Source organism: Chiloscyllium plagiosum, unplaced genomic scaffold (assembly GCF_037043375.1).
Source record: "Chiloscyllium plagiosum isolate Xiang-an unplaced genomic scaffold, Cpla_swu_hap1 HiC_scaffold_38, whole genome shotgun sequence".
Lineage (NCBI taxonomy): Eukaryota > Metazoa > Chordata > Chondrichthyes > Orectolobiformes > Hemiscylliidae > Chiloscyllium > Chiloscyllium plagiosum.
The window spans coordinates 31,930,066-31,945,323 of record NW_028270176.1 but is presented as its reverse complement, the minus strand read 5'-3'; the positions used below and the strand labels follow the sequence as shown (position 1 = coordinate 31,945,323).

At 43.5% G+C, this 15,258-nt stretch overlaps 1 protein-coding gene across 1 annotated transcript; it reads left to right on the top strand.

Moving 5' to 3' along the window:
- The first annotated feature begins 965 nt into the window (after positions 1–965).
- On the top strand, positions 966–14,659 carry LOC148139403 (galanin receptor 2a-like). The gene is made up of 2 exons (XM_087980932.1): positions 966–1,662; positions 13,749–14,659. The coding sequence occupies exons 1-2, from the start codon at positions 966–968 to the stop codon at positions 14,657–14,659; spliced, it is 1,608 nt and encodes a 535-aa protein (XP_087837058.1).
- The last annotated feature ends 599 nt before the right edge of the window (positions 14,660–15,258 follow it).

Sequence of the window (15,258 nt, the reverse complement as noted above, 5' to 3'; positions counted from 1 at the left end):
GCCATTTCCACACCAAGCCACACACCATCTTCAGTTGGAAATGTATCATCACTCATTCACTCTGTGCACATTTGTCTTGTTGTCCAAGGGAGAGTTCTAAGTGGAACGACGTACAATGAGGCAACTTTGTCCATCTTGCAACCAGCTCACCCACTTGTCTATATTGGATTTATTAGTCCAGTTAATTTAGCTTTCTCACACTCCTCACTTACTTTGATTCAATATGTGGTAAACATTGAATCTGAAGATTCTTTGTTGAACGTAAATTCCAGAATTACAGCGCAATATTCAAATCTTTTCCTGCAGTTCTGTTAGTATATTGGGCAGTCTGAGATGCTGACCTTGGATGTGATATCAAGACAAAGCCACTTCTGCTTGTGAAATTGGATATTGAAGATCACAAGGCACCTGTACTCCTGGGTTTCCTCACCAATCTCCCTCCCTCAATTAACATTCCACACAAACCTAACAAAAAAAATCTGCAATTCTGGATGTAAATTTTCTCGCTGAGCTTCTCAAAACTTGCTAATATCTGGAATCAATCAGATGACTGTTTGTCACAACTCAGTCAATTTTGGTTATCAATTTCCTGACATATAAATTGAACATTTTTGAAAAAGATTTCAGTGTAGACTATAAAGGACTATGAGGAATCTGGTGGTCATCAATTTGAATTCTTCCCTTTACTTGTTGTTGTTGATCTTGGTGCACACTGGAACAGTGAAGGTCTCTGATCCCACATATGGAATAACTTTTCAATGTCTCTTCCAGCTAACCTAGTGACGATTGTGATTCTCTTTCACGGAAAGTGTGGCATCACCAAGGGTACTTCTCTCTATCTGATTTCCATGGCGACAGCTGATCTACTGGTCATTGTATTCAATATCATACTTTTAACACTGCTTTTCAAATATTTCCCAGTTTCCTTCCTGTTTTACACAGCAGTGTGCAGTTTTAACATTGTCATGGGCTATGCTGTGAAAGATTGCTCAGTCTGGCTGACCATTGCCTTCACTATTGACCGCTTTGTGGCCATTTGTTGCCACAATCTGAAAGCCAGATATTGTTCTGCCAGAACAGCAGCCTTGGTGATAACCATGGTTTGTTCTGTGAGCATTTTGAGGAACATTCCATTTTACTTCAGATACCAATCTTTGGGCACATGGGGTGGTGTACCCTGGGGCTGTGGCATCAGACCAGAGTTCTTCATCTTGCAAGGATGGGTGGCATTTTTCTGGATCCACCAGCTGCTGAACCCATTGATCCCCTACCTCCTCATCCTGCTTTTCAATGCTCTGACCGTCAGGCACATTGTCTTGGCAAATTGGGCACGCAGGGGTCTCCGAGCTCCCAGTAACAGGGACCAGAGAGGAGATGCAGAGATGGTCAACAGGAGGAAATCCATCATCCTGCTGTTTGTTGTCTCAGGCAGTTTTATATTGTTGTGGATGACCAAGATCAGTGTTTTCTTACTGATGAAGATTACCAACAACCATTTTTACCCCAGTTATGACCATCCTGTTATGATCGCTGACATATCTGGGACTATGCTCTTCTACCTGAGCTCCTGCACTAACACTGTCCTTTATGCCCTGACCCAGAGTAAATTCAGAGAGGAGCTGAAGAGGGCTCTGAAATATCCCTTCATTCTCATCCGTGAATGTATCCCTATATCAAAATTAGAAAAGTGATTGAGACTGAAGTTTGTGCCCCTCTCTGTGCTCTCACCATTTCTCATCGATGCATAGTGTCCTATAGCATGCAGACAGGTCCTTTGGTACAAACTGCTCCATGCCAACCAAAATATCCATCCACGCTAACCCCCATTTCCCTGTACTTAGCCCATATCCTTCCAATCTTTTCCTCTCCATGTATTTGTCCAAATGCTTTTTAAATGTTGTTAATGTACCCACCTCAACCACTTCCACTGGCAGCCCATCCCATATCCATATCACCCTCTGCATAAAAAAACTCTCTGTTTCCCTTTCATTCTTTCCCCTCTAACCTTACGCTGATGCCTTCTAGTCCTCAATTTCCCAATCCCGGGAAAATGTCTGAGTGCACTTACCCGATCCATGCCTCTCATGGTGCTATATGCTTCGATAAGGTCCCCTCTCAGTCTCCTATTCTCAAAAGAAAATTGTCCTAGTTTCTCCAAACTCTCCCTATAACTCAGTTCCTTGAGTCCTGGCACCAATCTTGTCAATTTCTTTTACATTCTTTCCAGTGCGAGAACATTCTTCCAATCACAAAGTGACCAAAACAGTACACAATAAACTCCATGCAGCCTCTCCTGTACAACTGCACCATAACGTCCCAACTTCGCTACTCAGTGCCCTGACTGATAAGGCCAGTGTGACAAAAGCCTTCTTCACTGCCCTGTCTACCTTTGATTCCACTTTCACAGGACTGTGAACCCGAACTCCAAGTTCCGTTGCACTGCTTAAGGCCCTACCATTCACCATGAAACTCCTCCCTTTATTTGACTTTCCCAAAATGCGAAGCTAAACACCTAACTGCATTCAACTCCATTTGCCATTTCTCAGCCTATTTCCCCAGGTGATCAATATCTTGCTACAGTTTCTGATAACCTTCCTTACTGTCCAAGATACCGCCTATTTTAGTGTCATCTGCAAACTGACTAATCATGCCTTGTACATTCTCATCCAAATGGTTGATATAGATAACAAACAGTAATGGTCCCAGCACCAACCCCTGAGGCACTCCACTCGTCACAGGCTTCCAGTCTGACAAGCATCCTTCCACAATTACGCTCTGCGTCCTACCATCAAGCCAATTTTGTATCCAATTTGCCAGCTCATCCTGCATTACATGCGATCTAACCTTCCAGAGCAACCTTATCAATGGCCGAACTGAAATCACAAATCGGCCTGCCCTTTTCAACCTTCCTGTCCACTTCAACAATACACTCTAACAAATTTGTGAGGCATGATCTCCACATACAAAGCCATGTTGACTACTCCTAATCAAACCTTTCCTTGAGAAATACAGTTGTCCAACAGCCTTAAAGAAAATAGGATCAGTTTTTCAAGAGCTCTCAATTCATGGGCATGTCATTCTTCCTGTGAGGTTTCAGATGACTGATGAATCTCTGACCCACTCTGCTTCTCTCTGAACACCCTGCCTGATATCCCTTACAGCACAGATACCATTCCAATAGCCCCATTCCCCAAAGCCCTGTGAAGTGTAATGCAATTTGGATGGTATTTTAATATTCAGCTCAGCAGGCAGTGGTCTGGATTACCTCGTGGGCTGTACCCTGACCAAGGGTATGAGAACGGTCAGTTTCTGGTCTGACTGGAAAACTTCCCTCACCTCCTTTTCTCTCCTTTAAACACATTGGAGCTGATTCTGTTCACATCTGAGGGAGTATTCAGGAGGAAATAAATAAAAATAATGAAAAATGTACCATATGTACTTTGTGCCTTGGTGTTACCTTATTCCCTTCACAATCCTGATATGATGCACATTTGTGTGACTTCAGAAAAAAAATGTAAGTTGTGAATGTTGGGTCTTGGTTTTATGTGATTCCCTTCACCAATCTCACACGATCTATGATCATGCACACTCAAAATGTTCTACAGGAAACAAAGAATGTAAGGTTTAACGTGATATTTTCAGCATGAGACACATCACTGAAGCTATTTCTGTCTCCACACATCCATAATTTGTCCACATCGCTCATTTTACTATCATTCCTTTCTCATTCTCTCCATCTGATGGTTCTACATTCATTCACAACTGTGTTCACTCATTCAAGGTATATCACTGGGATTGGCTAGCGGAGCATTTGTGACCCATCCCTAACTTCCCCGGTGGAGGGGTTGGTAGTTCACAGTGAAGCACTTTTCTGAGGGTCTGGAGTCATCTGTCGGGTCAGACCAAAGAGGGATGGTGGTTTGCCCTTCCCTGATGGATATGAGTGAACCAGATGGCTTTTTAATCCACCAACAATGATGGACTGTTTCACGGTTCCTTTTGAGTTTCTTATCTCCAGATTTTCAGTGTGAGGATATCGCTGTGGTGGACTGTGGATTCGGGTTCTCAGAACATTGGATGAACAGCCTGTGATAACTCCACAAGGACATCACCTCATCCTAACTTCCCTTCTCTTCCACTCCTTTTACCTTCACTGAATCCTCCAGGTTTCCCTTTCTCTGCTTCTCTCTGTGTCTAAAGACAAAGTCGTTCACTACATTATAATGTGGAGGTGCCGGAGTTGGACTGGGATGGACAAAGTCAGAAATCACACGACACCAGGTTATAGTCCAACAAGCTTCTTTGAAATCACAAGCTTTCGGGGCGCTGCCCCTTCATCAGGTGAAGTGGAGGGAAGCTCACGTGGACAGATGTTACATGCGGAGAGATAATGGCAGAATAATGCCAGGAGATTGAGACAATCTAAAGAGGACTGTTGAGGGGCTGAATAACAAAAAATGTGCAGGTGATCAAACATGACGGATGGTGTGAGTGAAGTGTCAATCGCTGAATAACATGTGAAAGGATGGTCAATCGCTGAATAACATGTGAAAGGATGATCTGATTAATTGAGACAGAGATATAATGACAAAAAATAAAAGTAATGTGGTGCTAGAGTCAATTGACATGACTGGAATAACATGATAAGTACAAGAGGCATATACTGGGTGTCAAAACAATGTAACAAGTAATACAAAACTATACAAACTAAAACAGTAGAGAGATTCTAGCAGGTTATCCAGGTGATAGCGTCAAAACTGAACATGAAGTTAGTGTTTATAGATACAGAACTGTGTGGTGGGGTTAGTTGTAGTACAACATGAACCCAGGATCACAGATGAGGCCATCCTAATGGGTACGGAACTTGGCTATCAGTTCCTGCTCAATGACTCTGCGTTGTTGTGTATCTCGAAGGCTACCTTGGAGAATGCATACCAGAAGATCAGAGGCTGAATGACCTTGCTCCCTGAATTGTTCCCCAACTGGGAGAGAACATTCCTGTCTGGGCTATTTTTGTGCGGTGTCCATTCACCTATTGCTGTAGCATCTGCACGGCCTCACCAATATATCGTGCCTCAGGGCATCCTTGCCTGCAGCGTGTGAGGTAGACATCGCTGTCCGAGTCACATGAGTACCTGCCGCGCCCATGGTGGATGGTGCACCCTAGTGCGATAGTAGTATCCATGTCGATGATCTGACACATCTTTCAGAGGGTCCTGTGGCAGGGTTGTGTGGTGTTGTGGTCAATGTGATCCTGAAGGCTGGGCAGTTTCTTGGGAACGGTGGTCTGTTTAAAGTTTGGTGGTGGTTTGAAGGTGAGAAGTGGAGAGGTAGGGTTGATCTTGGCGAGATATTTGTCACTATCAATGACGTATTGAAGGCTGTGAGGAACATGGCGTAGTCATCCACTCCGAGGAAGAACTAGACGATAAAGGGCACTCTATTGGCTGTGTTGGTCTGCCGGCAAAGATGCCCTGGGCATGGTGTATTAGCGAGACCGTGCAGTCGCTACAACAGAAGATGAATGGACACTGTGCAACAATCGCCAATCCCGGGTCCTGTGACCTCTCGTCTGCTTTTCCTCACAGTTGCTGCCGGACCTGCTGAGCTTTTCCAGCATCTTCTGTTTGTGCTCCATGTTACTCCAGTCATTTGGTTTGTCTCCAGCACCACCTTCTTATTACTTTGTTGCCATTATCTCTCTGCCTCATTTAGTCGGATTATACATCATCCCTTCACTCGTTAATCAGCTGTTGACACTTCCCTCACACCGTCTAACACCGTTTGTCACCTGCAGAAACTTATTATCCCACACTCCACTCACACCATTTGTATGATCTTTTGATCTCTCTGCAGCCTCTCCCCCCACCACCCCCCACCCCACCCCAGGTCACCCTGTCTATCAATTCTGTGTTCTGTGAGCTTCACTCTCACTTCACTTGACAAAGGGGCTGCGCTCCGAAAGATTGTGATTTCAAATAAACCTGTTGGACTATAACCTGGTGTCATGTGATTTCTGACTTTGTCCAGCCTAGTCCAAAACTGGCCCCTCCACATCTGTGTTCAGAATGGACCATGGACCCAAGTGGGAAAAGGTGTTGCTTTGAACAAAAGGACACTGTGTGGGACGGTGGTCACAGTCTTAGAATAAGCTACTGTCATAGTCATAGAGTTAGAGAGCATGGAAACAGACCCTTCATTCCAACAAATTCACACCAAAAACAATCCTAAACTAAACTAGTCCCACCTGCCTGCTCATGGTGTATGTCCCTCCAAACCTTTCCAATTCATGTGTCCATCCAAATGTCATTCAACCTTTGTCAATGTACCTGCATTCACCACTTGCTCAGAAAGTTCAATCCACACCTGAAACACCATCTGTGTAAAAAGTTTGATTCTGATGTCTTTATTAAATCTTTCTCTAATCACCATTTCTGTGTCCCGTATTCAAAACTCCCCACCTGAGGGAAAAGGCAGTTACCATCAAAGTGATCAGATTTATATTCATTGTTATCTCATTGAAGAAGAAACTAATCCAAAAAAAAGTGTGCGTGTGCATCTGTGTGTGTGTGGATCGATATGGGTGTGTGTTTGCGCGTGCATGTGTGTTTGAGTGTGCATCTGTGTGCATGTGTTTGTGAGTCTGTCTGTGTGTAGGTGCGTGCGTGTCTGCGTCCAAGCACATTTGTGGATGTATATGAGTGTGCGTACATGTATGGGTAAGTTTGAGTGTGTGCGTGTGCGTGTGTGAGAGAGAGAATAAGTGTGTGCATATGTGTGCGCTCGCGTGTGCACATGCACATTCGGTGCAATTCTGATCAGAAATGCTATTTCGGTTAGTTTTCTAAATAGCACCAGTTGTTGTGTGTTCAGGAAAGCTCAGCACATTGACAATCTCTTGTTTGTTTCCTGGGCAGGTCACTGCAGCCAAGCGCATGGAGAATACCAGGGTGTGGAAAAGTCTGTGAAGCTAAAGCATCCATATCACTTTATCGCAAAATGGAATATTTGTGTCTTCTCAGACTTTGTTTATGTGAATGGGATTTCTTAAAAGAGCGAACAATTAAATTGGAGTTACAGATTGGCAATTCAACACAGCTTTTTTTTTGTCATTGGTTTAAACTGGTTTGATAATGTTAAACAGTTAAATAGCAAAGAAAGCTGCATGCCCATATTCTTTTAATATGATGAGTATCGTTGGGAAATTTGGTGCTTTAATCAAATGTTCACCTTTTTGATGACTCAGTAAATAGTGGGGCTTGATTGCCAGTGCACAGTGGGATAAACTTGGTTAGACCACAGACAGCAAACTGCACATTTCCAGAGGGTAGTAATTGCATTGGAGAGAGAGCAGAGGAGATCTAACAGCTCTGCCTCATCTCTCCTCTGCTCTCCCTGAAAACCCCCTGTTGAAAGGGACAGTTGGACCCCACTTTCAAAAACTCAGAAAGGGTGAATTCTGAAGCCCACTGGTACAGCGTATCATTCAGTCAGATGGTGCAGCTCAATTTTTCTCACTCACCCTTTGTCTGTGCAAGAGAATTGTGTCCGTGCTAACAATGCATGATGCAATTCATTCCCAGCATGGTTAGTGATTGGGGGGAAGGTTTCCACATCCCTACTCTGCCTGAATGATTGAGGTACTTTATGATGTCAGTCTTTCAATGCACTTGGCTCACATTTTAAGACTGTTTGCCCCACCCACACACCCGTTCCTGTTTCCCCCTTTCCACACACATAATCCCATCCTTTATCTCCTCCTGTCATTCAGCTGAATCCACACTGTACATTCTCCAAAGGCCAGTACCATCTTCCTGAGGAGCGGTCCCTAACACAGTGATGAACTTACACAGATCAAGTGTAACCATGGGTTTATCAAACTGAAGCCTAACTGGGTTCCCTTTCCATTCCAAACACCATTGAGGAAGGATGGCACTGCTCTGACCATCTTGAATGTTTCTCTGCTTCCTCACCCTGATTGTCACACACGGATAGGTGGATCTGCTTTCTTGGTAAAACGTTAAATTCCTCACTATGTGGAAACTTACACAGCTGACCTTTCCGTGGCACAAGGCAGTTCCACCATTAGATCCATTAGAGGTGGAAAACTCTCTTTGTTTACTTTATGACCAACTTTAAATATGCTGCTCGTTTCCCTCATCACTTCCATAGCAACTGTTCCATGTTCACTGGTAAGTGCTAACATTCCCAGTCTGTGCCTTTACACTGCACCATACAGTGTCATGCTGGTTTTCCACTTGAATTTGCATTCTTGCCCTTTATCCTGATAAGTGCAAGACAAAACTGCAACAAAGTACTTTCTTTTTTAATGCTAATTTGATGAGCCGATCCATCATTTGGCATTATGCAGAACACTGAATCCATGCTTCAAAGAGTAAAACACAGAATCGCTAGCAGATCTGTCCAGTGTGTATATTAACTCAACTGGAACAATCTTAGCAACTCAGTGATATGAACAAGTACACAACTGTTGCTGAATGTGCCATGATATTGGGTTCCTTTGGAATTGGAATCATTGCACCTGGGTGTTGCGTTGATCTCGAACAGAGTGAGTTCAGGTGTGTGAAAGCTGCATGAGCTGAGCTCAGTTGAGTTCCAATGGACTCAGTTGGATGGAGATGGGTTGAGTTGGACTCCAATTGATGGAGCAGGAATGGACTCGGTTGAAATCCATGTGATTGCTTCATTGTTTTATTCAGTGGAAGATTGCTACATTTTGACATTGATTAGAAACGTGTTTCAAGTTAATTTTAAAATCTGAGAAATAAAATGTTTCCCATTATTTTAAGATCATTTCAATTGCAAGTACTATTTCTGAGCTCCTTAATACACAATGCAACGTTGAAAACATCCTCTTGAGAAGTTAAAGGGCAGCAGCCTGTTGCTGTCCCTTAATTCCAGGGTGTGAGCCCTCCATGGACAATAATATATTGAGTAACTGATGTGAAACAAAACCGAAAGTAAGTAGGAGATGAACAAAAAATAATAATAATGAATGCTGTTAGAAAAGGGTTTGGAAAACAACCACAATTGTTTTAAAAGTAATACCCTTTAGGGAGTGCAGTTTGCAATCCTTTTACATCTCCACATGGAATATACCAATATTGTGGGAATGCACTTTGTAATATGGATGGGTTTGAAGAGGGTGTTTAATAGACTGGAACAGACACCAGACGTCACACACGTGGTTTATGATCATGTATAAGGGAGTGTTGATTCTTATCTCAGGAGCTCAGTCCAGACTCCAAGCCCTGCGCGAGAGTTAATAAACAAGATAGCCCAACATTAACAATGCAAGGACCAATAATTCTGCAGATCGCATTCGCTTTCTTCCATTTCTTTGCAATTGTCTGTGTTCCAGGTGAGGAGATCTTCCCCGTTACTGAATGTGGTGTTTATAGTTCTGTCTGTGTTTTATGGTGAGATATTTGATGGATTACTTTGGAACCGAGATGTGGATGGTCTGATTGAAGGAGTGACCTTGGGGAAGCTGCAGTGCCATTTGATAGGAATGTTACCTGGAATGAGAATCTTCAGTTGTATGGAGAGAGGAAAGAGGTTGCCCAGTGTCCTTGGAACTGAAAGTGATGGGGAGTGTGAAGGAGTGGGGGGTGTTGTGCGGTGGGGGGCGATCGGGGGCATGGGCAGAATAAACCCTAAAACCTGCATAAATTTCCCAGAGCCTGATTCAGCAATAAATCAGATCTTAGATCCTAGATTCCTCACATCCTGCTTTTCCCCCAATACCCTTGATTCCCCAACTGATCAAGAATCCAGGAACACAACCTAAAATGTGCAAAAGGATTTTTATACCACAGCTTTCAATGATAAAGATTTTGAAAGACTCACAACTCTCTATGTTCAGACATCCCTCATAATTTCAGTGCTAACTTTTCACTCCTATATTCGGAGACTGTGCCCTCTTGTCCAAGACCCTCTGATGATGGAAACATCCTCTCAGCATTTACCTTGTCCAGCCTCTCAAGAATCCTAGTTTTTCCAATGGTGTCACCTTCCATGTTTCTGAACCCCAGTGACTAGATTCTTTACCTGTGTAACCTTGGTAATCCCTCCACTTCAGAGGGTCATGCCAGTGAACCTTCTCAGAACTGTCTCATATGAAATATGTCCTTCCTGAAATAAGTTGACCAAAACTGCTCAAATTTCTCCAGGTGTAGTCGCCCCAGCACCTTGTACAGGTGCAGTAAGACTTCCCCACTCTTATGCCCCAACAGTCTTGGGATAATGGCGGCATGGTGGCTCAGTGGTTAGCACTGCTACCTCCCAGTACCAGGGACCCGGGTTCGCTTCCAGCCTCGGGCGACTGTTTCGTTGGGAGTTCACCCGTTCTCCCTGTGTTTGCATGGGCTTCTTCCAGTTGCTCTGGCTTCCTCCCACAGTCCAAAGATGTGTAGGTTAGGGTGTATTTGCCGTGGGAAAGTACTCATAGTGTACAGGGATACATAGGTTAGGTGCATCACTCAGGGGTAAATATAGAGCAATAGAGTAGGGGAATGGTTCTTGGTGGGTTACTCTTCAGAGGTTCGGTGTGGACTTGTTGGTCGAAGGGCCTGTTTCCACACCATAGGGATTTTATGATTCTATAACCATTCCATTAGCTTTCCTGACTACCTGCTGCTCCCCTGTGCTCGCTCTCTGTGTTTCGTGCACAAGTCTCCCCAAGTCACTTAGAGTTGCAGTTTTCAATGATAGAGATGATTAAAATTATAATAACAGGGTGAAGGGAAGTGATGCTTCCAGTATCAGGACTTGTATTAACCAGAGGACAGAGAGTGTGCACAACTGTTGAAAAGGCAAGGATTGGAAATTGGTTGTATGTTTGAGCAGTAACACTGCTTTGATTTGAACTCTGTTCCTGAGCAGTTACTAAATGGAGGAGATTACTGTGAACTATATTAAAATAAGGAATTGGAGAACTTCAGATCCATAAAGAGCTTTTAGAGAATTGTACATCCTCCTTGGATCAGAAAGGGTCTGGGAATATTTCACAAAGCTGCCTCATCTAGTCAATAGTGTTGATGGAGAAAATAAGGGGAATGTTTCCAGTAATTGGAAGTCTGTAAGCAGAGGAAATCGGTTTTACACAGCTCTTCTTCAGAGCAGGGATGAAATGAGAGTTCCGTTACTAGCCATTTGTTATCAGTTCAATTCATTGCCTGAGCAGGTGCTGGAGGGAGATGAGTGCTGGCAATTTTATGAAGGGTATGGGGTAAGAATGGGAAAGGATTAAAGTCACGGGTCACAGAGTGAAGTTGAGGGGCGGCGAGGGAGAGAGGGACGATATAGAAAGCTCCAACATAAATCCAGTGTTATGAGTTGAATGGGATCGATCTGTGCTTTGTTATTCCATCGGCCTATGCATCCCCATGGAATGGTGAACACTTGAGTAATTTATAACATTGCAGGAGTGAACAATGGAATCCAATTCTGACAGAAGGAATTTGCCTTTGTGGTAAGGCCTACATGTGCTGGTGTTAATGATGTAAAGCTAACTGGCCAACCTGCAGACTGGATGGTATTGTTAGATAGAATACAATGGGCAAGAGGAACAAATGAGCTTTGAAGGAACACTGTTTCATGGTAGTGAGTGTTTAGAGGTTGGAATGTACTGCTGAAAGGAATGGGAGAGAGGGGTTCAATCTGGGCAACCCACACGGAATTTGGTTTTCATTCTGAATTGGAAGAATATGGTACAATCGATGTGTACCATCCACAAGATGCACCGCAGACATTCACCAGGGCTCCTTAGACAGAACATTCCAAACCCATGATCACCTCCATCCAGAAGGACAAGGGCAGAAGATACATTGGAACACCACCCTCTGCAAATTCCCCTCTGAGCCACTCACCATCCATACTTGGAAATATATTGCCGTTCCTTCCTGGGTCGAAATCCTGGAATTCCCTCCCTGAGTGAATTGTGAGTCTACCTTCAGCACATGGATGCCAGCAGTTTCAGAAGGCAGCTCACCCCCACCTTCTCAAGGGGCTGCCGGACATGGACAATTAACGCTGAACCAACCAACAATACTCTCATCCCTTGATGAATTTTTAAAAGTCTCAATTTCCTGTCAGATACCACAAAATCTATGGTCCAACCATTGTCTTGAATAGGAAATCTATTTGCAATTACTGTGCAGTATTGTTGGTTGCTCTCAGATGTCTTGTTGCTGTTAGTTACTCTTTCTTCTACTGAGGGGACTCATGGTTAGCAGAGCAACAGTATTGAAAATTTTCACATTGATATCAATCACCATCAATTCATTAACCAGTGTGGGTGGTACTTTGGCTCGGTGGTTAGCACATCTACCTCACAGCACCAAGGACCTGGGTTCAATTCTCACCTCAGCCACCTGTCTGTGTGGAGTTTGCGCATTCTCCCTGTGTCTGTGTGGGTTTCCTCCAGGTGCTCTGGTTTCCTCCCACAGTCCAAAGATGTGCAGCTCAGTTGAATTGGCCTTGCTTGATTTCCCATGCTGTTAGGTGCATTAGTCAGGGGTAAATATAGAGGAAAGCAATGGGTCTGGGTAGGTTACTCTTCAGAGGGTTGCTGTGGACTTGATAGGCTGAAGGTCCTGTTTCCATGCTTTCGGGAATCTAATCTAATCAACATTCACTCTTCAATTTTGTGGAGTAAAGAGATACTTCTATTTTGTTGATGACTTTAAGAACACTATTCAACCAAAAAATAGATTTGTATAAGAGACCTACTTTAGTTTGCTTTGCAATGTCAATATTATTCTGAATAACTTTGTGCATTGCAGAGAGGGCTGTGAGAAACATTTAATAATCTGTTCATCATGGACGCAGCACGTTCTTGTTTAGGCTGTACATGAAGAGAAAGATCTAATCATATTTCGGTTTAATCTTCCAATATCCATCAGCGCTCCTTGCTAATCTAATTCAGAATGTCAGGATAGTTGTAGCTTCAGTCATTTGCCATGGATGTGAATTCAAATACTTGACAGGGTTTGCTCAGAGCTCATTTCACCTTCTCTCTGTCCTCAGTCATGAACATATTGACTTGAAGTTGTTGTCATTCACTTTGTGCACATTCATCATGTTATACAAAGGGAGACTTCTCTGTCAAACCATTTAGAATGAGATAATTTTGTCCATCTTGTCACCAGCTCATCATATTGAGGATTTATAACTCCCATTCAGTTCAGCTTTCTCGCCTTACTCAGTTGCTGCTTTGAGTCATTGTTTTGCATCAGTTGAATTTCAAGATTCTGTGTTCAGAGCGGACTCTAGAATTTCAGCACAATACTACACTTTATCCTGTGGAGCAGTACTGATGGTGCCCTCGTCAGTCTGAGATGCTGATTCCATTTGCAGTATCAAGCCAGAGCTACTTCTGCCTGATTTATTGGATACTTCACATCCCAAGGCTCCACTGATCCTTGGTATCCTCATCAATCTATCTCCCTTAATCTGTGTCACACATGAAAATAACAAGTATCTATTATTCTGCTTGTTGGAATTTGCTCAACCTTGGCTACACCTTTCCTTAATTACAATATTTTTCACTTTTAAATCATGCACCGTAGGTAAGAAACTTTTTTCAGGCATCTTGTGATCACTCATTTGGACTCCTCCCTGCACTTGTTGTTGTAGCAATGTCCCTATTTTTGATATTGGCACCTACTGTGGCATTGAAGGGTCATGATCCCATATACGGAATAACTTTTCAACGTCTCTTCCAGCTAACCTCGTGACGATTGTGATCCTGATTCGCGGAAAGTGTGGCATCACCAAATGTATATCCATCTATTTGATTTCCATGGCAACAGCAGATCTCCTGTTCATTGTATTCAGTGTAATACTCACAACACTTGGTTTTAAATATTTCCCAGTTTCCTTCCTGTTTTATACAGTGGTGTGCAGTTTTAACAACATCATGGGTTATGCTGCTATCGACTGTTCTGTCTGGTTGACCATTGCTTTCACCATTGACCGCTTTGTGGCCATTTGTTGCCACAACCTGAAAGTCAGGTATTGCTCTGCCAGAACAGCTACCTCAGTGATAACCATGGTTTGTTCTGTGAGCCTTTTGAGGAACATTCCATTTTACTACAAATACCAATCTTTGGGCACATGGGGTGGTGTGCCCTGGGGCTGTGGCATCAGACCGGAGTTCTACATCCTGCCAGGATGGGTGGCATTTTTCTGGATCCACCAGCTGCTGAACCCATTGATCCCCTACCTCCTCATCCTGCTGTTCAATGCTCTGACCGTCAGGCACATTGTCTTGGCAAATCGGGCACGCAGGGGTCTCCGAGCTCCCAGTAACAGGGACCAGAGAGGAGATGCAGAGATGGTCAACAGGCGGAAATCCATCATCCTGCTGTTTGTTGTCTCGGGCAGTTTTATATTGTTGTGGATGACCAAGATCAGTGTTTTCTTACTGATGAAGGTTACCAACAACCATTTTTACCCCAGTTATGACCATCCTGTTATGATTGCTGACACATCTGGGACTGTGCTCTTCTACCTGAGCTCCTGTACAAACACTGCCCTTTATGCCCTAACCCAGAGTAAATTCAGAGAGGAGCTGAAGAGGGCTCTGAAATATCCCTTCACTCTCATCCGTGAATGTATCCCTACATCAAAATAAGAAACAAGTTTGAGATGGGAGCACAGTTTATACGCCTCATGATGCTGTCTCCAGTCCTTGGGACTCACCTGAATTTCCCTGTTATTTTCCGTATCAGTAGGAGAAGAGGCGGAATTGTCCTCTTGAACCATGAGACTCAAACCTGTGTTGGCTGGATGTCAAGATGAGTTCATTTCTCCTGGTTCTGTCACTGGCTATTTCTCTGTCACTTGATTTCTAGCCCCTGGCCCAAGTGAACATATCACCGCTTTCCTTGCGAAAGTTAGAAGCCACATGACACCATTTTACAGTCCAAAAGGGTTATTTGAAACCACAAGAATTCAGTGCATAGGTGAAGTTGAAGTCCATCCCACTCCAACAGCAGCATGTTTATATCTTCTTTTGAGAATTGAAGTTGCTCTTACAAAAAAAGATGGTCCGTCTATTAAAGAGACATGGATTCACGGGCATATGTCTGATCAAACAATGTCTGTTATATAAAGCCTGGGCATTTTATTTGATCTCCAGGACCTTGAGATGCTGTAATGTTGTCCTGTGAACCAAAGTAATCATTCTCCTCCATTACACATCAGCAGTCACTGCCCCAATCTCCAGGGTGT

Excerpts from the sequence above, each read along its gene's own strand:
- LOC148139403 (XM_087980932.1), top strand. The coding sequence starts at position 966 with ATGGGCTATGCTGTGAAAGATTGCTCAGTCTGGCTGACCATTGCCTTC. Across the intron at positions 1,663-13,748 it reads CTTCATTCTCATCCGTGAAT|CTAACCTCGTGACGATTGTG; the intron begins GTATCCCTATAT and ends CGTCTCTTCCAG.